Below are 22969 nucleotides of genomic sequence, written 5' to 3'. Positions count from 1 at the left end.
TTATGAAAAGGATTTTACGATATTCACATAACTACAGAAATAACTGATTTTTAGTTATAGATTCCCAAAGCTTTTAAATAATTCTATGAAGTTTTCTAAAAATTGGCACGTGCATGCAGTTATACACCTAATTTCATTAACCATATAAAATACAAGTAATCATTTTAATTCGAGATAACGTATATATTTCCTATTTCAGAAAAGAATGTTTCAAGTACGTATTTCCTCCTGAAATGGTATTATTATCATATTAAGTTTATTGATATTTACCAAAATGTCGTTTGTTTGTGAGTTATGTCCCAGGGCCTTTACACAAGAACTATACTGGAAACTGCACAGAGAATCACATGTTGGCGACCAGGTTTATTATTAGTTTTTAAGCTTATTAAATCTTTGCTTTTTTATTTTACTCTAAGCAGTTTGAATTTTTGGAATAGTGTTTTGGATTATTGGACTGACAAATTATGTAAAGCAAAACTGACTTCCTATTACTTTTCCAAATTAAATCTTTAGTAAAAGATATTTTGCCGTAGTTTATTATCTGATTAATTAAGTATTCATTAATTAACATATTATCTTCGTTTAGATATCGACAGTTCAGTGCAACCATTGCGACCAACAATTTTTAACCAGAGCTAAACATGACGATCACGTTTATCACAAACACCTAGAATTCCCATCAGATGTCAAGGTAATTGGACTGATTCATAATTGTTACAAGGATGAGAGAGGGAAACTGACAAATTAAATAAAGTATAAGTACAAAGTATGAAAGGATTTAGTGGAGAGAGTATTTTTTTTACATTTGAAGCGTTCCTACATTTTAATCTTGACTTTGTATGATGATTTCAGACTGAAATATCCCTTGAATGTCTGTACTGCAGTCAACAATTTGAATCCAAGCTTCTCCTGATAATACACAAAGTTGACTGTGTAGAGAAACCACCAGAACAAACTGAATGGCCTTGTCAGAAATGCGGGAAAATATTTCATGCAGAAAGATTTGTTAGAAATCATTCCATAGACTGCATGGGAAAAGAAGAAGAGCAAAATGTAGAGCCTGTGTACAAATGTGATTTCGAGGGCTGTTTAAATTCTTACCGCGATAGTCTTTTATTCAGAAATCACTTGTTTTCACATTCAGAATATCCTTTTATCTGCCAGGTATGTTTCTGAATATTTTATTGAAAAAATTAAATTTACTAAAATCACTTTTTATTTTATGATTTTGTATTAAAAAAAACATAAAGATAAAAATAAAGTTTAAATATGAGTTTTTGATAATAGTTATGATAATATTTTTTACTTTCAATAGATTATATCATCTATCGTTGTGAATACCATTTCAAAATTTAACTTGACTTAACTTAAATATAGGAGGAAGGCTGTTCATATGCATTTATCATGAAGATAAATTATCTGGAGCACGGGTTGACAGCTCACGGATCATTCGCCAGCCTATTGAGTTGTCTCTTGTGCACACAACAATTTAGCACTGCGGACCAGGTGGAGGACCACACACAGACAGCCCATGATGAGGAAGAGATAGAAGAAAAAGATTCTAAAATGGAACCTCTGGCTAAGGTAGATTTGTTTGTTTTTTAATTGCAAAGCTTCTTTAAAATATCAGTAACTATCGGTCAATCTGTCTTGAATTCTTAACCTGCGACGTTTCTGAAAATTTTAGTGGTTAATGGGAAGAAAAGGAGAATAAGGTTTTATTAAAGATTGCAATGATAGAAGATGAATAAAAAGCTTATTTTTAATTTATTCAGCTATTCTTAATTATGTTTTTTTCAGATTACAACTATTGAGTTTTCCTGTAAGTATAAAAACTGTGAAAAGAAACTTGAATCTTTATTTGATCTTAGCAGCCATTACTTGTCACACTCTGGTTATAACTGTGTCAGGTGTCAAACTGTCCTAAATAGCGAACAAGAGCTAAGTGATCATTTTTCTTCAACACACAATTTTCAGCTCAATAGATATATCTGTCCACTATGTCCTAGTAAGGAGCAAAATAATAATATTGGGACCGAAAAGTTGTTACTTGAACATCTAGTTACCTGCCACCCGAAACCTTGGTCTTGTTTAATATGCCAGTCCCCAGTATATTCATTAAAAGAAGCTCAAGAACATAAAGTAAAACATCTAACAAAATATTGTGATATTTGTGGAATGACTGTTCGCTCAACTGGAAACTTAATCAGTCATATTATCAAAGATCATGAATCTGAAGTGTTTTCATGTCCAGTACCAGGTTGTTCGCGTGTGTGTGGTTCTAGAATTGGCTTGGAAAATCACTTATCAACAAGCCACCATCAAGAGAATTGGCTGCCAATGTACAGTTGTGCTGACTGTTGCAAGGATCGTGGACCCGCATACTATTACAATCTCAAACAGCTTGAGTATCATCTTGAGTCCGACCATGGACAAGACTGTAAGCCAGAACAGCTGGCATTTGAGACAGAGGTCAATTGTCAATTCGAAGGCTGTCCTCGACAATTTTTAAGTATTAACAGTTTGTGTCAACATCAAGTTGCTAAACATGGAGATGTTTTATTTAAAGAGCTTCCACCCAGCTTTTATTTACATCTGGGGCGCAGCACTACCGATTACCAATTACCTATATCAGTCAATAGTGAAGAAGATCAAGTCAAATTGACCTCAAACAGTGAAGTCCATGCATTTATTAAATCTTTACATTTAAAAGTAAATCTGAAACCCTTAAAAATTAAAAGTTTATCAGAAAGCAAAGATATTAATGTTGAAAGCATTGTTAGAAAAAGAAGAAAGAGGAAAGAAAGCAACGAAGAATCCCCTGATATTAAGAAAAATAAAACCTTGCCAAAAGAAAATTTACAGGAAGGACACAAAATATTATCATCAAGCAATAACATAAATACTTTGCCCGAAGAATCAATTAAGCATAAATTTATGAGCGAGATAGATAAGGCTAACGTGAGAATTGAGCCCAAAACTGAAAACACTGAAATGAAAGAATCTAATGAGGACCATGATTTAGAATCTGTCCTTGATGAAAATAGCAGTATCTCTATTCAACATGTTAAAGCTGAAGTTGAAAATATGGACCCTGAATATGAAAAATTAGAGGTGATATTTCTAGTTTTACTCATGAATAAGTATGATTATACTGAATGCATCTAAATTCTTATCTTTTATTCATTTCTAATGTTCAAATATATATTTTTAAAACAAGTACTAAGATTTTATTCTATATTTAATTTTAGGCTGCAAATGAAGAAGCCCACAACCATTCGACTAATAATCCACAATACGAAAACATTGTTGTATTTGAGACATTACCATATACCGATTCTGCAGCCGTTGCTATTTCTGTTCATAATGTTATGAATACAATTCAGTCGCGGGAAACATTAAATGAAAATAATGATCTACCCAACACAGATTCTCTAGCCGCCGAAGCATTTGAAGAAGCTATATTAAACGCAGCAGCGTACTCAAATAGTTTAGATTCTAGCACGAGTATTGATTTTATTGCGACTGCTTTGTCGCCGATTATAACTTCTAGTGAACATGAAACCTCGAATGAAGTTGTAGATGAATCTGAGCTAAATATTTCTAAACGATCATCTCTTGAAGTTACAAGTCTAGGAACATCAGAAAATGAATCTACCCTCAAGAAGCAAGACAGTTCAGGAATTTCTGTCCCAAAACAAGTTGACCTTATTGACTATATTTTGGTAAGAATATTAAAAAACATCTTTAATATTAACAAATTAACTTTCTGGCCGGTTTGTGAAACTATTTTATAATCCACTTTGTCTGTCCGACTGTTAGTCTATAGCGCGTTAAGGAAAATGTGATTTTCTCGGCTGCTATTGAAGGCAGACTACTGTTTTTTTCCGGAAAGATACCAAAGAGCGTCCAATTTACAACTTATTTGGAACTTCGTTTATGCTACAAAGACATACATTTATATATGTTTTATGTATATATATTTTAGAGAAGTTTTGAGATTTTCCATAATTTTTATACAATATATAGCTATTCTTCTTGATTTCTTTTTCTCCTTCTCTTTTTATTGCCTTTGAAAACCTGCTGTATAACTATTAGTCTGTTTACCCATGGTCATATATGATTTTTGTGCTTCGCTACTTATGGATGTTGTCACAACTCACAAGATTGTATTTTAGATTGTCCATCGCAAAGACAGATCCGCCCCTAAAGAAGGAGATTTTGTAAAATACTTTGAAATAACTCCTGATAATATTCTTAATTGTGTTGTACCAAAACAACTTCAAAAGGTAAGTTTTAATATTTGTTTCTATTTTAAAAGAAAGCTATGATGATTTTTGGCTTGATAGGATGTTTCAAAAATGTTTTATGGGACCCTCTAAATAATTGTGTCTCCTTAATTCAAGAATAAATAGAGTATCATCATATCGAAAATATCATATTTATTGGTTTATTTACAATACCTTACTCATAATTCCTTTACTTTTGTAATCGTTCTTATATTATATCATTGTACCCAATATATATGTATTAGATCTTTGTAAACAATTAATTGTTATTTTCAATAAGATATTATTATTCTGTTACTCATGGATATAATTATCCCTGTTTATTTAGTATTTTATTACTCTAATATATTTATAGTCTATATATTTTATTTCAGGACTGTCCAGATATTAGCACGGGCCTTGCAATTGATCTACAAATTCTTTGTGAAGATAATAAATTTTCTGAAACCATATTGTCAAGGTAATCATTTATTCTATTGTAAATGGGGGGGGGGGGGGGTAGAAAAATTGTGGGTGGGGAACAAAATGAAATAATTAAGAGTACCTATTGAAAACAATTTTTCTCCTCTTTGGGGAAAAAAAGAAAAATTTATGGGAGGGGTAACAAAAGTGGATAAAATAAAGAGTATCTACTAAAAATATTTTTCTATTTTTTACCGCTTCTGAGGGAAAAAAACTAGTGGGGGGGAAGAAAAATAAAATATTTTTTAGCTGGGAAAAAAATATAATCTTGTGCAGAATATACACCCCCTGTGTGTACTTTAGGTTTTAGAATATAGAAATCTGACAATATATCTTACAGGGTTGTATATTCTGCACAAGATTTATTTTTTTTCCCAGGCTACAAAATTTTTTATTTCCCCCCCCCCCCCCCCCTAGTTTTTTCTCACCAAGTAGGGGGGGAGATGGAAAAATATTTAAAGAACTCTATATTTTATTTTTTAATAATTTTTACATTTTTTCCCCCTCCAACCACTTATTTTTTATTTTTTACACCCCCCACCTCCCACCCCAGAGCCGTGTCAATTTTAAAAATATACACCCCTGATATCTTATGATACAAACAAACTCTTAAACATATTTATTATTAATATGATATATGATCACTTTTTATTGTTTTATGCCTTGAAGTATGAAGGGGGGGGGGGGGGGGGAGAGATTTTTTTGAGTTGAGGTACTAGCTTTATTGTAAAAGATCACACTATTGTTTTAGTGGTTATCGAAATTCTTACTTTAACTTTTGAATAAGGGGGGGGGGGGGTGAGTTCTGACACTTTTGCGTAAACAGTGATTATAGGCTTTGTCTTTGGACTGAGAGGATAGTTTATTAGGGATAAAATCATCCTTATATGATGAAATTCCCCCAGATTTAAGATTTTTTGGATAGGCCTTCAGGTTGTCTCTCTACAGGTAAAAATGAAAAAAATTTTTTTTGATGAGTTAGATGTCAGCTTATGAGACAAAATATGTATGTTTTTCTTCAAATATGTGAATAACAATCAAAAAGAAGTATATTTTGTTTTATAAGTTACCTAACTTCTAACTCTTAAAAAAAAAGTCTTATTTTTAATTTTTACCTGTACAAAGACCACCTGGAGCTCTGGAACCTGGAGGCCTATCCAAAAAATCTTAAATCTGGGGGAAATTCATCATATAAGAATGATTTTATCCCTATTAACCTATCCTCTCAGTCCAAAGACAAAGCCTATAATCACTGTTTACGCATAAGTGTCAGAACTCCCCCCCCCCCCCCTTATTAAAACTAATAATATTGTTAATATATTAGGTATCTGTATGAGCTCTTACCTCCAGGCTACAGACCATTGGACACGGAAAATTGTTTGACAGAAAATAATTCAAAGAAAATTGCTCATTTCTTACAAAATATCAAGTTTAGGGCTAGAAAATTTAGAGCTAAATACAACACTTTACCAAAGGTAATAAATCATTTTCATTTTATAAAACAAATAGCAACTTAGATATAATATGTTTTAGAACTTATATATTTTTGTTACTTGCAATATGGTTAAACTCGTCCAAAGTTAAGGGAAGGGACAGAAAAAATCCTTTAACTATCCGTAGACCTAATAAAAAATGATCAGTATAGTCTAAAACCTTCCTATGAATTATATGAAATTCTCTAAATGGTAGAAATTAATCGGTTTAGTGGTTAGCGAGATCTTAACGGATAATCAAACTAAAAAAACTTATTCCTAAATATAATAGGATAATTTACTTAAATAATTTAATTTTTTCAGTATTTGAACAAACTGCTTCTGGAGAAATACGATCCTTTCAACAGTTAAAGAACTGGACATGATAATATTCATATCTGGAAGTTAAATTTGGCAATAAGCGTATTTTAAGAAAAGAATGTTTCATTCTCAAAGTTTTACAGGGGTATATATTCTGCACAAGATTTTTTTCCCCTGCTGAAAATTTTTTTCCTCTCCTGATTTTTTTTTTCAAGCAAGGAAGGGAGAAAAATGAAAAAAAATCAGAACTCTTTATTTTATTTATATTATCCCCCCTCCCAAACATTATTTTAGTTTTTCACCAAGAAGAGGAGAAAATTGGAAAAAAATGTTTTCATTTCTCTAAAATTTTTTTTATTTTTTCCCCCAACAACATATTTTTTTAAAAATTTCCTTCCCCCCCCCCCCTTCCATTTTGCAGAATATACACCCCTGAAGTTTTAATGTCCTAAACCTAAGTACAACTTGATTGTTATTTCGTATGTAATCTGCAAAATACTTATGTATTATTATGATCACTTGAAATTTGAATTCTTAATTTAACTATTTCTTCGATTTTTGTTTGTATATTTTGTAGTATATTAATATGATTTTAAGTGTAAAAGTCATGATATATTTATATGTACCTTCCTTGATAATAAAGATAATAATATTTGTACATATTGATTAAAAAAAAATTAAGATATACTTTATGTACTTATGTAAAATTTCAGAAGCTAAAATGTCTGGGAGGGGGCGGGGAAACCGCGGATTTCGGCGGGGAACCGGTGCTGTAAGAGGCGGCAGGGGCAGAGGGCGAGGGGCGGGTCACAGCGAGCCGGCAAATATATCTGAGGACGCCAGAAAGTTTATATCTCATAGAACTGGAAATATAGATCTGCGTAGTAAAATTGACGAGAGGTAAAAATGAACCTTTCAACAACTAGTAAGTTTGTATGTTATTAAGATCTCTGAAACGACCAATAGTATCAATGGGTTGATCTTTACATAAGATGTTTTTATTTAAGATCATATTTTCATTATTTTGAATCCCAAATTATTTTCAAATGTGATAAAGAGCCCGTAATATTATAAAAACAAGTCTTTAAACGTTAAAATTAAGAAGATTGTTACATTAAAAGTATTTACCTAGTCTAAAAATTATTATGGTTTTGAGTAAAAATCTTAAAACATAGAAAACTTTTTATTTAGAGAAAGTGACATAGGTGATTTGAGAGATCGTCTCAGAGAAAGGTATTATTTATTTCTAAATAATAAATTCTTTAGCTTTATTTTTAACTATTTTATTTCAAGTTTAATATTTATATATGTTTTTTTTTCTCATTTATATGCGCATTTATTTACTTTTTCTTCCATTTTATAACTACTACTACTACTCTTGATTTGTTTTTCCATATGAACCCTTTTTCTTAAATTTTTTAACCCGGTTGTTCCTTAAATTATTCAAGGCAAAGGTTACTAAATTATATTTTATAGAGTCAAGCTTTTCCTCTTTTTAATAGATCATCTAATGGCGATTCTTTGATGAGCCGGCTGTATGGCCAACCCGTGCAGGTAGTTGGCTGCCAGATAGATTGGGACTGCGGCATTGCAGTTGTCCACCACGACAACCCTGTCCTACCTAAGCCATTGTTTTGTATGTTTCTGATAACAGATCTTACTCATGATATCATACAACCCCATGATATTGTCGGTATTGATATTGTAGTAGATGCTGTTCTGCTTGATGCTGTTGCTCCAGTGCCTTACCTAGCCAAACGTGTCTGTTATCCCAAACATTATAGACAAGTGCCAGAAACACTGATAGATGCCATAGAACCTAACCAGGTGGCAATTGATACCTATGATTTGTATGCAAACAGGTTGTATGATCTTGTCATGAAAAATGATTCCATAGACGAAAGGCAAACTTTCAGAAACTTCAGCATTTCAACAACTAAACGAAGATCTTTCACATCAAGATCTAGATCCAAATCCCCACATCAAGGTAGAAGATCAAGATCGCCACTGTATAATCATGAGGGAAGACGTTCACATTCACGAAGATCGCACGACATAGAGGCACAAACACAGAGTTCACGTGATAGTCCATTCCATATGCTAAGGCGTTCATTTGATCATTTGGCCAGTAGTAGCCAGGAAGATTTGCAGCAAGGTTATCGTGACCGCCATCCAAGTGATGAACGTCGTTATGGATCATTTGAACGCCGCCTACGCAGGCCTTCTGCTGACAGACATCACACAAGTAGATATGATGAATTTGTGAGAGATGATAGAAGAAGGAGACATGGTCATCATGACAGTAGACATGATTACAGACGAGATAACAGTAGACATTCAGATATATTTGATGGGCGAGAAAGATATTCGCGCAGTCGTTCTGTAAGTAGATTTGATAGAGACCAGGGAACCTTTGATTTTGAAGCTTTACAAAGAAGAGACACTGATAATTATAAAAACCAAAATGATATAAGCTTTGAATATAACGAAGATCATAGAGTAAATGATGGTTATAATGATTCATTCCATTATGATCAAGAAAGAGAGGATATGTCGCCTAGATCACCTCAGCGATGGGGTAGTTATGATAATCCTAACTATGGCTATACAAGATCCAGATCTAGAAGTGGTAGTTATGATTACAATGAGAGAAGATACTCTGGAGAAAGATCTCCATTTGACAGCCGTGATCATTCTTTAAGGCGTAGTAGAAGCCATTCTGATTACAATGATATGTCTCCTAGACTTAATAGAAGCTATGTCAACTATCTTGACAGTCGTAGCAACTCTTTGACGCGTAGAAGCAGAAGTCGCTCTGTCTATGACAGCTTCCGCGATAGAAGCTATTCTAGATCGTGTAGCCAAGATAATTTTGGAAATCGAAGATATTCTAATGATAATAACAGAGAAAATTTCTCACACCATAGCCGTAGTCTATCTAGAACTGAAAGAGACATGATAAGTAATTCCCAACAAAACTCGCATCCTGCAAGATATTCTGTTAAACGAAGTCGAAGTCAATCAGAAAATGACAACAGACAAGTTGAGAAACATCATAAGGTGTTTCAATCAAATTCTGTTAAACAGGAACCAGCAGATATGCATGATCATGATGACATTATTGTTATACCCAATGAAAAAGAAATTGATCTAAAGCCAATTGCAAGTGCTAGCAAGGAGGGATTGGCAAAGGATAACATAATATTACGAATTGATAACGTCAAGAATGAATCAAAAGCTGGTATCACCAGCCCTCAATCAGACTCAAGCAAAATGAGAAACAAGGAACAGCCCAAAGAGCGCAGCAGAAGTCCTCTAAGAGATCCAGATTATCACAAAGAAGTCCGACGTTCTAAACAGGAGAAGAATGCTAAGCTGTCAGCTGCCGGAGGTATCAGAAAACCTTATGAACGAGAGCAAAGGCCTGTGTCACGTGACAGAAATAACAGATCTCACAATAAAGGAGATAAATCAAATGACCGAAGAAGGGACAGATCTCGTGAACGAAGAAACATCAAAACAGCAGCAGACAAGGAGCTGGAGGCTCTTAACAAGGAGATAAAAGAATTGCAGGTAAGATATTATTTTTATCATATTAAAATTAATCATTAATTTTTGATACAGCATTCCTATTCCTATTAATCTAACATTATTTGCTTTTAAATATCTGCCTTTTTTTGCTGCCAAGAAGTTGACTTATTAAAATGTAATTTTGGTAAAGTGACTTTCACTACACTTTTTCTGTTTAATATATTGACTTTTTGGATTGAATTTTCAGAAAGCTCATTTTCTTTAAACTGATGCCGACCTAAATTGCCATTTTTTTATTTTATCTCATTTTAGAGTGAGAAGGAGAGACTGTTGAGAGAGAAAAAGAAGGAAAAGTTGAATCAAGAGCTTCAAAAAAGATTAAATGAGCTTGCCAAGCTCGAGAAGGAGGATGAACGTATTAATGTTGGTCGCAAAAATAACAAGGATGATCGTCATCGCGGCAAAGGAAGCAGAAGAGATGACCGCCGTAGGATGGACAGGCATCCACCATCTAAACACAGGGAAAAACCGCTAACCAGGTTAATTCATTTGTTTTTCAGTAATAGGTCAGAATTGTTTTCCCAATATCGAGTCCTTTTTTCAGTAATAGGTCAGAATTGTTTTCCCAATATCGAGCCCTTTTTTGAAATTCTTATAAGTTGGTGTTTATATTTTTTGTTTTACAGCAGGGATTATAAAGCATTAAGCATGACCTTATAAGTATAAAATATCTAGGAAAAACAGGTTTTTTTTTATTCACAAAATCAAATTTAATTTTCTATTTAAAAGGGGGGGGGGGGGGGAAATGTGGTGACTCGTCACACGACATACCAGCAATATTATTTTGGGTGCTACTCCCTTAGTTTTAGAGATAATTGGATGAAATCTTTTGGGCTGGGTCACTAATTACCCAAACTATTGGTATCTTTAAAAAAAAACGGCGGCGAGACTGCCGCTTCCGCCGCCCGCCGCCGTTTTCCGCCGCCACCAAAAAAAAATTTTTATTGCATTTCTCGCCGAATTAGGCAATTTGGAATCATTTGAGACCATGTTATTTTTTTCAAAAAATTTTCCCCTTACAAGCAACCCTGCGGGGGGACTTGGTATCTTTAAAAAAAAACGGCGGCGGGACCGCCGCTCCCGCCGCCGTTTTCCGCCGCCACCAAAAAAAAAATTTGTATTGCATTTCTCGCCGAATTAGGCAATTTGGAATCATTTGAGACCATGTTATTTTTTTCAAAAATTTTTTCCCTTACAAGCAACCCTGCGGGGGGACTTTTTTTCAAATTCTCGTTTATCAAGGTATATCTTAAATTCAGTGCTACTCCTGTGCTTTTAAAGATATTGAAACAAAATCTTATTAGGTAGGTCAGTAAAAAAATATTTGAAAATATTTGAATAAAAAATGGCGGCGGGACCGCCGCTCCCGCCGTCCGCCGCCGTTTTCCGCCGCCACCAAAAAAAATTTTTTTATTGCATTTCTCGCCGAATTAGGCAATTTGGAATAATATGAGACCAAGTTATTTTTTTCAAAAATTTCCCCTTACAAGCAACCTTGCTCCCGCCATCCGCCGCCGCAGTTTTCCGCCACCGCCCCAAAAAAATTTGAAAAAATAACATGGTCTCATATGATTCAAAATTGCCTAATTCGGCGAGAAATGCAATAAAAAAAAATTTTCGTGGCGGCGGAAAACGGCGGCGGACGGCGGGAGCGGCGGTGTTGCTGCCGTTTTTTTTGAAAGATACCAAAACTTGGGGTAATTAGTGACACAATCAAAAAGATTTCATCCAATTATCTCTAAAACTAAAGGAATAGCATACTGTATTTAAGATATACCTTCATAAACGAGAATTTGAAAAAAATGACTAAGTCCCCCCGCAGGGTTGCTTGTAAGGGGAAAGATTTTTGAAAAAAATAACATGGTCTCAAATGATTCCAAATTTCCTAATTCGGCGAGAAATGCAATAAAAATTTTTTTTTGGTGGCGGCGGAAAACGGCGGCGGGCGGCGGGAGCGGCGGTCCCGCCGCTGTTTTTTTTTTAAAGATACCAAAACTTGGGGTAATTAGTGACACAAACAAAAAGATTTCATTTCTCTGTACAGGTAAAAATGGAAAAAAAATTTTTTTTTTAAGAGTTAGAAGTCAGCTTATAAGACAAAATATGTATGTTTTTTCTTCAAATATGTGAATAACAATCAAAAAGAAGCATATTTTGTTTTATAAGTTAACCTCTAACTCTTCAAAAAAAAAAATATTTTTAATTTTTACCTGTACAGAGACCACCTGGAGGCCTGGAGCTCCGGAACCTGGAGGCCTATCAAAAAAATCTTAAATCTGGGGGAAATTCATCATATAAGAATGATTTTATCCCTAATAACCTATCCTCTCAGTCCAAAGATAAAGCCAATAATCACCGTTTACGCAAATGTGTCAGAACTTCCCCCCCCCCTTAGTGACCCAGCCCAAAAGATGTCATCCAATTATCTCTAAAACTAAGGGAGTAGCAACCAAAATAAAATTGCTGGTATGTCGTGTGACGAGTCACCACATTTCCCCCCCCCCCCCCTTTATATAAATTGCAAGGTTTTTTTTATACATTAAAGGTGTTTTATTTTCAGGCCTGGTCCTTTGTTGAACTACAAGAAGCACGCTAGAATATGTTTGTGGAACGTTAAGACCATGTACGAGCAGGGCAGGGCAGAGCTTATAACAAAGGAGTTCATCAAGAACAACATTGACATCCTGGGCGTGACAGAGTCTCAGTGGCTGGGCAGTGGAGAGAGCAAGCATAGTTCTGGTGTCAAGATTCTCTACTCGGGACATAATAATTTAGGCTTAGAGCACAAACAGGGAGTAGCTTTACTCCTTTCAGCATTTGCTGAACAACACCTGTTGGCCTGGAAGCCACTTGGCCCTAGAATGCTCGAGGCTTTCTTTAAAACTGCTGAGAAAGATACAGAATTGAGAATTATTCTAGCTTATGCCCCAAACAATTCTGTAACTCAAATTGAAAAAGATATTTTCTTTCAAGAAGTAAAGGTTATTTTTCTCCAAGGCCATAAGGAGAATAATATAACACTGTTTCTGGGTGATCTTGATGCAGTTGTAGGAGGAGATAACACTGACCTAGAACATGTTATGGGTAAACATGGACTAGGAACTATTAATGATAATGGGGCTAAACTAATCAAATTCTGTGTTGAGCATGATTTAACTATTGGGGGAACTATGTACAGACACACACACAAAGGAACATTGAAATCTTCTGATCAACTGGGCGAAGAAAGTGCACAAGTGGATCATATTTGCATTTCATCAGCTCATAAATCATTTTTGCGAGATGTGAGGGTGAAAAAAGATGCAGATGTATTGTCAGATCATTATCTCCTGCTGGCAGAGCTCATCATGAAAAGGTAGATTTTTTTCTAGTAGCAAAGCTGCTTAATAATTTACTTTTCTGTCCGTAACGCTAAGGGAAATGTGATTTTCTCAGTTGTTGATTTTTTTGTACCCTTCCCCTTATTTTTATTATTTATAATTTTATGCTTATTTCTCTTTATCTTATTTACGACCACTGAACATCTGCTCTTTAATTCGCTTTGTCAGTTTGGCCATCCAAATTTTTTGCTCAATTTTCTGTCTCAAGTTAAGTAAAGTATTATGTATACCATCAACCTTTTAATCTTATGATATTAACTAAAGAATAAACATTTATTAACTTTCTATACCCTCTGTAGATAAAATAGTTGAGATCATAACTAAAGGGGCATAAACAAACAAAAACAAAATAAAAAGTTGGCTAAAATCTCTTATTGGAAAAGTTTTTAGTTAGATACCTACTTATTTTTTGTTACATTTCTAACCTGCATTGCCAGTTTTGTATTTAATTTTGATCTTTGTTTAGGGTCCGGAGGGAAGTTTTGGTACCAGCGGTCCAATCCAACTCAAGTGTACCTGTGTGCAACGATTATACTGCCTACAGAATTCAGTTTGATGACAATGATGAAACTGCTCCACAAGTCATTGAGCCTGTCTTTGGCCGTCCTTTGCTGGACCAAGAACAGCCTGCTGCGGATGAAAGTACAACTGACAACCATCAGCAAATATCTGTGCGCAATATCAGTCCAAATCAGCCAGAAAATCAGAATTCAGACAATCCAAATATTAACAACGATTCCAACGATGCTTACAATGAGGTGGTGCCTGAATCTTCATGTAGCATTATGCAAACCGGTGTTATTAGAAGTTATATGAATCCAAAGATTGGTGTTATCACGACTAATCTTGATAATGACAATACCAGAGTTGTTGTATTCCACATTAGCCAGCTTTGGTGCTGGAATAAAGAAACAAAAACATTTTTTCCCTTCTTAGAATATTATGCCACAGATGGGACTAAGGATCAGTTCCCACCCGACTTAGAGGTTAAATATTATATGCAGACCATTGCTGGAACTGGCGAATATAGCCACCAGGCTGTTTGTGTGTGGCAGCTCCACAACACTGGCGGAGAAACGCCACCTTTCAGGAATCTGGAATTAACTGACACTCTACAATATATTCTTGAAGAAATCAAGTATTTCCTAACTGGTGAATTGCCGAAAGAGGTAAAATTTACGCCCCTTGGCAATGTTATGGAAACTGCTGAAGCAGGCAGAATTCAGGAGTATATTACTCCAGAACTTGGCCTCATTCGTCTGGAAGGAAAAGAAACTGTAGCTCTTTTTCATCTGGAAGAGGTTTGGTCTCCCACTTCCTTGAATATAAACTGCTATATTCCCTATAAAGAAGTGCAGACTGGTCTAATGCAAGAGTATCTACCTATTGGTTCTCCTGTCTTTATAGCTGCACGTCCTTTAACGTGCTCTCCCAATTCTACCCTGCGTTATCAAGCTGTTGTTGTGTGGAAACGTTTACCTACAGAGCCACAAACTTTTAGAATTCTCGAGGAGTTTACGGCAAAACATAATACTATGTTGGAAAAGGAAATTTTTGAGAAGACTCTTGATCTACGTTGGGACTGGGCGAAAGATGTGTGGGGCCTACAATACAGTCTCAACTCTGAGTTGTTTCTTGGTGTGCCTGTTGCATTAAACTATCTCCCGTCCGGTTGGGCTGCTGTTGTGTCACATGCTTTGGACAATACATTGGGCCTAATCAAAATATTCAAACAAGATAATTCTTTGTTGTATGGTAGTTGTCAACAAATATTTGCTGTCTTCCATATTGATTCAGCATTTTCAAGCAGTGGAACAAGAATTGTCGAGGATGGAGGTATGTTTTCACGTCAACTGCTTGGCTACAATGTTGACCTTGTTGCTCGTTCAATCTATGACAGCAATGAGAAGTCTTTGCACGAGTTCCAACAGCTGCTTGATTCAGTCGGCGCCGGCAATACTCCAATCCTGCAAGCCGTTTATGTGTATGTGAAACCTGTAGACAATGAAAGTGATGGTTCTAATTTAACTACTGCTGCAAACAATTTTATTCCAAGAGCCACCAGTGTAAGAGAAGATTTTGCTACGGTAAATTCGTTGTCGCCTAAAATGTACCTCAGCCCATATCTTCGGATATTGTTAGATACGGCGCTTGTAAGATTCCATTATACCAAGCTGAACCTACCCAATGTAGACACTGACAAGTTGATAATGCCAAAGGCCATTGATGAACCTAAACTGCTAGCAAAACTAAAGAAGATTAATTGTAACGGCAGCGACAGGTTTACCTATGGTCGATTTGAGAGAAGACAGCTAGTTGACGGTCAGGCTAACCTGCTGCCAGAGAATGTGTCGGCCACAGGGGTCAATATTGTCTACATTCACAGAAGAAAGTTCTTTTCAGATAGCGGAGTTGTTGAATTCTTTGTCAAGTTAAAGGTGAGGTTCATTATAAGACTTCTATCAAGGAGGCGGATTAGAGATTTTAGGGTGAATAATATCCCCCAAATTCTTATATGAAAATTTCTTTCTTTGTTTTAAAGTTAATGTTGGGGTAAGAAAGTGTAGTCGCTTAATTTAGTAATTGTGTTCTTCCCTCCACTGTTAATGTCAGCAAAAGTCTGCCCCTTTGTATTGAAAAGAGGATAAAATAATATTTTTTTAGTAGTGAATTTTATCTACATTATACTCACTAGAGGTTGGTGTCGTTTGGTTGTCGCACATACGTTTTCTCTCTTCTCTCCTGTACCGTACTTTCTCAAACTTAACTAGTTTGTTACGAATAAAAATCTTCCATAGCTATTTTTAAAAGCGAAGCTTTTCTATAATTAGGGTCCGTCCGTCCGTCACGGATAACTTTTTTCTTTAATTTAGACATGTTAGAATTGTCCTATCGATTTCAAATTTTGCATAATGATTCCTTTAATAGTTAGTACGATTTAGAAAGCGTAGCAGCTCTATAATCATTACCAAAATGTCCGTACGTCCATTTTAAACATGTTGATTTTTTTTACTTTTTTAAATAGCTTTTTTCGTTAATTTAGGCATGTTAGAATTGTCCTATCGATTTCAAATTTTGCATGGTGATTCCTGTAATAGTTAGGTACGCGTTAGAAAGCGTAGCAACTCTATAATCATTACCAGAATGTCCGTACTTCCATTTTAAACATGTTGGTTTTTTTTTACATTTTTAACAACAAATTTGTATGTGACCTAATTATCCGATTGGTCTGATTTTTGGTATACTGATTCCTGGGACAACAAAATACAATATTATGAGCGAAGCAACTCTATAATCAAGTCCTAAAAATGTAAGTATGTCCATAATCATTATCCTGTATCAAGCAGTTTTTAAACAAATTTACTTACAATTTTGCTTTGACTCTTATACATTCGCATTCTGATTATTCAGTTCTGACATTATACAAGTGTTAATGTCCGTTTGTCCTACCGTTTCAGAGCTTTGCTTTTATGGATGTTGTCATCCTTGTTCTATTAAGTATATTTTTTGCTTAAAAAATTACGTTAGATTTTCATGCATTTTACGTTGCATTTATTCTATGAATATACCTATTTTGGAAATTAATTTATTTGCTTGTAAGTGTAATACTTGTTTTAAACCAAGTTATCGTAAGTTTTACTAGCGAATTTATTCTAGGTATAACATACTTTAATTTCCTATTTTTACTTGGAAAAATAATTTTATTTCTCGTATTCATTCGAATCCGGTGGATATGAACCGGTTCTCATCCATACGAAAAAACTATGTCTAGCATCGTATTATATACAGCTTTCTACGAATATAAAAATGTACAATCAAAAGATTAAAACCAGTTTTAATCTTTTAATTGTACATTCTATATCCGCGGAAAGCCGTTTATAATACGATGCGAGAAATGACTATTATAGTTACTTTATTTTTGTTGGTGAATATTTCGCTAACCAATGAGCACCTATTTAAGATATTTGGTCCGTTATTCTGTTTAATTCCATTGAATTGAGATACAATTTTTCTGCTGCTATTTAAGATAGATAGTTAAAATAAGTTGTGGAGATTGTGCTAACTAAAGAACATATCATTAAAACACTGGCTATCTCCCTTGCACTCTTATTTTTATAAATAGTTTTATACTTATAAGTTGAATGTGTTTTTGTCAGGAGTGATATAATGTAAACTTTGTCGTATCCTTTCATTTATTTTTTATAATCGCCATTAGACAAACAAAAAACAAGTAATAATTTACAGTTGATAATTCCAAACTTAATCGCAAATACTATTGCAAAGATTAAATGATTCAATATTTCTTTGCTTCTTCCTCTGAGCCAAGAGGACAAAAAGTAAATGTTTATTTAATTTTGTTATTTTTTAGAATGGAGAGGAGGTGCCTGTTTATGGATTCTTTATGAAACACCAGCTCCATCAATTCCAACAACAACAATTCAATGACAGCGATCTTCCCAACCTTCTGCCAGTCCATCAACATGACGCTTCCAGCGGCAGCGGTAGCTATGCCTCTTACAGCCGCCCACACACAAAGTTTGCTGCTCATGCAACTTTAACCCTGCCGGGAACTCAAATACCGTACACAATCACCAAACTTTGGAACGATGAGGTACGGGTTCAAACAGGAGCCGCCGTCCCGCTGCCGGATCTAGCCATCCTGAAGTTTAGACATCTCTTCCAGGTTATTTGCAGCATAACCGGGGAGGATTTTGAAAATAGCCGCTGCATAAATGCAGATAATGTTACGCCTAAAACGAATAGCAAAGGCAAGATACGAATTATTGATGTGACAAAAGACATGCTTCAGGTTTCTAAAGCCCCTTCTTCTATTGCAACAAAACATTTTGCCACTCTAAATGGATCTCTGATAGCATCCATGAAAAACATATCTGGCGAAGTTGAAAAGATTATCAATGATCACATTGCCGTTATTTCATTCAACGATCCTCTAAGCCGTGTTAGGCGTCGGGCTCTGTGTACCTGGCATGATGTCTTCTGTCTGGACTGGTCGCGGCCACCGTTAACCACCGTCAGTCAGGTGTATCAAACTACGGCCTACAATAAAGGATTTGGCATGCCTCAGGTCTTGAGCGTGAAAATGAAGGTGACTTTTGACGCTGTTCCAGTGGTACCTGTAATGCCAAATCTTTCAGATATTTTTTATGCTGTCACCGGTTGCATCATCGGCGATCACAATCGTAGTTTACCGCCACTGCAGCTACAGACGCCGTGTACCTTTATTGCCCCCCAGTTTCTTGCTTTTTACAAGCAGGTTATTGGGTTGATGGATGAATCTTTAGAAATTCCTGCCCATGCTTTATCCAACCTCAAAGTACCGCCAGAAAAATTCAGCAAAAGAGACATTAGAGGCTCTAAAAGCAGGTTGTCCGTTCGCCCTGACTATCACAAGAAGCCGCTAACGTCAATTCGTCTGTTACAAGGCGAATACGGCCGTGTGTTGCGACTCATTAAGACTGACTATGGCATTGGCTGCTGCCGACTTGGGGATGGAAAAGCTGCTGCCATACAATTTCTTTTCACTGTACATGATTTTACTGACAGTAGCAGCTCACTGCTGTCACAGCGAGTGAAACCGAATGATTTTATTGTTTTCAATGCAGTGCGAGTGGAGAGCGTGGAGGCAAATGATAGGAACCTGGACTATGTGGCCACCAGAGTGGCAACCAGCCCGGCTCTTGAGGACCTCAGGGGAGTTGATATCACTACTGACACCAATATTAAGCGAGGGTAAGAAATCTAAGTTCTCATACTATGATTTTAAATATTTTATTGAAGGCCCATTCTATTATACAGCATGACCCTCGAAAAAGTTTTTTTAAGCATCTGCAGCCCATATTTCTCAATGAATTATCAAAAAATGTATATGTCCTTGTTCTCTGTAGATTTCCACATAAGTAGATATAAAAATATTTTTTTTACATCAATTAACAGCTGAGATTTTTAGAGCCAAAGTTTTGAAAAAGTGGCTGAGGAAAAAGTAACTTTTCAAGAAAAATGTTTTTTTAAAGTGAAATGACGTGTTTTCCTCATAATTTCAATACTTTTTATAAAACTTATATAAAGATGTTTCCAAGAAAGGGGGGAGGCGGATGTGCCACTTTTTGAAACCAAAACTAAAAGTCAAAGGAACTCAACTAAAAAAAGAGTTACAGGTCTGAGATTTTGCATAGCAGTTGCTTTATAGGCTTACAATATGGAACAGTGAAGAAACGGCGGCGCATCCGCCGAAAACTGCCGAGAAATTGAAAAAAAAAATTCGGCGGGAAACGGCGGTTTTCGGCGGTTGCGCCACCGTTTCTTCACAGTTCCATACTGTACCTCTATAAAGCAACTGCCATGCAAAATCTCAGACCTGTAACTCTTTTTTTAGTTGAGTTCCTTTGTTGACTTTTAGTTTTGGTTTCAAAAAGTGGCACATCCGCCTCCCCCCTTTATTTCATGCAAAAAACACTTTTTTCACTTGCTCTGAAAGGCATTTTTAGATTAGTGTAAATTGCAAAAACACCCTTACAGAAAGAAATCCTACAAAAAATAGTAGCAAATTAAAAGTTTACATAAACAGAAATCAAACACTTTTTAATTTATTAAAATAAGTTAAAAAACAAAAAAGTTACTGCTACAAACTTTTATTAGATATTTAACAATTTAAATGATTTTTAAGTGTGTTTAAGTAATTTGTATGAGTGGGCGGGAATTTAAGCACTAATCTTTCCGGACGTAAGCATTAATTGGGGAGGGGTTTATTTAAGGTCATATTAATAAAGAGGAGATATTATAAGATTTGAGGGTAAATGGTTATGAGAAAAATGCATTTAATGAAATTTTGAAAAGTAATTTTTTATATGTAAAACTAACCTTTTTTTATGCAATAAAAAATGTATCAATTGTAAACTTGCTCTTCTTTCTTATTTGTTTTTTAACTGGTTGATGAAAAGTAATATACTAATAAAAAACTAAGAAATATTTAGCAATATCCAGTTTCTCAAGCACTTTTTCCAAACTTTGGCTTTAAAAATCTCGGCTGTTAATTGATGTAAAAAAAATATTTTGATATCCTTTGATGTATAAAATTATAGAGAACAAGTACATATGAATCTTTTAATATTTTATTTAGAAATATAGGCTGCAGATGCTTAAAAATACTTTTTCGAGGGTCATGCTGTATAAAGTAGTAAGCTTTTTTGTCTGTAGCAAAGCATCTCGCTAAACGCTGAACCCATATGGTTCTCTTTTACAGTGAAGCTTCTTTTGGGTCCAGAGAAGGTTTATAACTATTCTCCCACCTTTTAGTGCCCCCTATAGATGCCTTTAGGGGCGTAGCAGACAGTTTTCAATAAAGAAGTAGCTAATTGGCTACAGGTCAGCTGCATGTTTCCTTTTTGGCAGATTTAGAAAGCTTATATTAAGCTAAATTTTGGCGATGGGTTTAATATCTTCCAGATGAGTCTTATTAGTCCTGAGCAATAACAAGGTTTATAATTATAGACATATAAAAACAGTACTTACACGCAATTTAAAGTTAGTTACAAATGATTATTTTCAGAGATGTGCCGGATGAAAAGATAGCCAATTTTCGAACAGTCCTAGATCAGGTGTTGAAACTAGAGTACTCACAAGAGGAAAAAGATTTGGCACAGACTGTCCTTCCATCCAGAAATATGAGAAGAGCCATTCGAAACAAAACTTAAAATCATTTTTGATATTTTTGTATTGCTATAATGTTAATTACGCTTAAAAATTTAAGTTCAGGCATTTATATATATATATATTGATGTGTTTTTTATGAGTTTAATCGTAAAATTCTATGAATGTAATCATTTTTGGTTGTCATAAATTTACTTTGATCATTGCGAAATGTACCTTCGAATTATTTCCCAGAAAAAAAGGATATCTTAACTTTATTTGGACCCATAAATCGATGAAATAAATTTTGATGAAAAAAGTAGATGGGGGGAAAAAATTCTAGTTTTAACCATATTAGATTTATTTTAGTTTGTTTTCGATTCATTAAATTGTTCTTCGTATTTTATTTAATTCTATTTTCATGATAATTCATTCTGTAATTCTATGTGATATTAATGTTTATTTTTTAGATACATTTTTAATAAAAATGTATGTTTTATTTAAGATATGTTTTTTTTGGTTAGTTTATCAGTAGGATGGCCGGGGTTAATTAAATAACCTTTGTTTTGCGGAAAATAATATGGCGTTTGATGGTCTGAAATCAAAGAGATACGAGGTTTTTTATAATAAACATTTTAAATGTCTACTTCAACTTTGTAGACTCAACTTGAATCTTCATTTTCTTATTTTGGATTTTCTTTTTCGTTTGAGATACTTCAATGAAAACCTCACATTATTGTTTCATAGCTTGAATTCCAGAAAAATCCGTTTGGAACGTGTACCTACTCAATTTTGCCATATTGTCCGAAGCTCAATCGAAATAAAACGCGGAAAGACTCGGAACGAGTAAATCTGTTCCATCTAAAGTAACCCAGAAGTTTCGAGAATGGTAAATTTAAAGAATTTATAGGAACAGAATAAGTTCTTTGTCTTACGTGCTTTCATTCGAATCGTTTAACAAATTTTCGCTCGTCAATCTTAAATAAGCACATTTTCGATAGAAAATTTTCGATAAAAATTCACAGTTGAACGCTTATTCGTACAATTAAAACGTTCGTTTGTCGATTTTTTACGAAAACGTGCTTAATTTTGAATCTTAGGTAATTCTGATTTACATACCGCACGAATTCGTATGTTCTATGATTTCTTTTCCATTCTGATTCTAGGAATTCGCAAAATTTGCTAAATTTAAACTTCGGAAATATGGCTGAATCGTATCGCAACCTTCTTAACAGAGTGTTCAAATGAGACTACCAATCTTCAAGAATCTTGTTTTTCATGGGTTTTTATAATTACACGAAAAAACATCAATCGATATGCGGACGTCGAATTATTACGATCTTAGATAACCAACATTATCACCTTGCTTGGTGTAAAACCAATTGAAATTCCGTAGAACCTTGTAATCATAAAGATCACGAGTCCGATTGCAATAACCTTGAAGGTTTAGTCGATTACATGGCTGAAAGTGACAAAACTAATATATTTTATTTACCTAGGTAAAAAACTTTCCCAATCGAAATAAAAAATGTATTTATCTAAAAAATCGCACACGGTTAAAACATTTAAGATCTACAGACACACATTCAACTACTCTGGATACAAAAATAAACAATTTATTTTAGGAAGGCTGGTTCACAACTTTATTAAACTAGAAATATAATCAAATGTTTTTGATACTAGTTAATAACTCATGTGGTGACACATCTAGATGGCACGATATTCCTCCTCGTGTCGATTGATATCTTGAAGCATAGTAGACAGCTCGGCAGCCTGCGCGGCAGCTGACCTCTCAGCAGCAGGGCGA

At 34.7% G+C, this 22969-nt stretch overlaps 2 protein-coding genes across 3 annotated transcripts; both read left to right on the top strand.

Moving 5' to 3' along the window:
• The first annotated feature begins 179 nt into the window (after positions 1-179).
• LOC145316852 (uncharacterized) lies at positions 180-7266 on the top strand. 2 transcript variants are annotated; one of them, XM_080157616.1, is made up of 11 exons: positions 180-361; positions 587-691; positions 853-1164; positions 1378-1584; positions 1801-3114; positions 3252-3725; positions 4179-4289; positions 4664-4749; positions 6076-6226; positions 6548-6689; positions 6966-7266. In XM_080157616.1, the coding sequence occupies exons 1-10, from the start codon at positions 275-277 to the stop codon at positions 6593-6595; spliced, it is 2895 nt and encodes a 964-aa protein (XP_080013742.1). In that variant the 5' UTR covers positions 180-274; the 3' UTR covers positions 6596-6689; positions 6966-7266. The 2 variants fall into 2 exon arrangements, with proteins under 2 accessions (XP_080013742.1, XP_080013743.1); XM_080157617.1 differs by having other exon boundaries at positions 6983-7250.
• Positions 7255-21666, top strand: LOC145316851 (uncharacterized). The gene is made up of 8 exons (XM_080157614.1): positions 7255-7444; positions 7736-7777; positions 8047-10117; positions 10388-10614; positions 12696-13490; positions 13982-15953; positions 17885-19266; positions 21083-21666. Exons 1-8 carry the CDS (start codon positions 7266-7268, stop codon positions 21225-21227), a joined length of 6813 nt encoding a protein of 2270 aa, XP_080013740.1. The 5' UTR covers positions 7255-7265; the 3' UTR covers positions 21228-21666.
• The last annotated feature ends 1303 nt before the right edge of the window (positions 21667-22969 follow it).

The sequence above is a fragment of the Acartia tonsa genome, chromosome 4 (assembly GCF_053477335.1).
Source record: "Acartia tonsa isolate MP-2025a chromosome 4, ASM5347733v1, whole genome shotgun sequence".
Taxonomy (NCBI): Eukaryota; Metazoa; Arthropoda; class Copepoda; order Calanoida; family Acartiidae; genus Acartia; species Acartia tonsa.
Note: the sequence above shows the minus strand (reverse complement) of the source record. Positions and strands in the feature narration are given on the sequence as shown.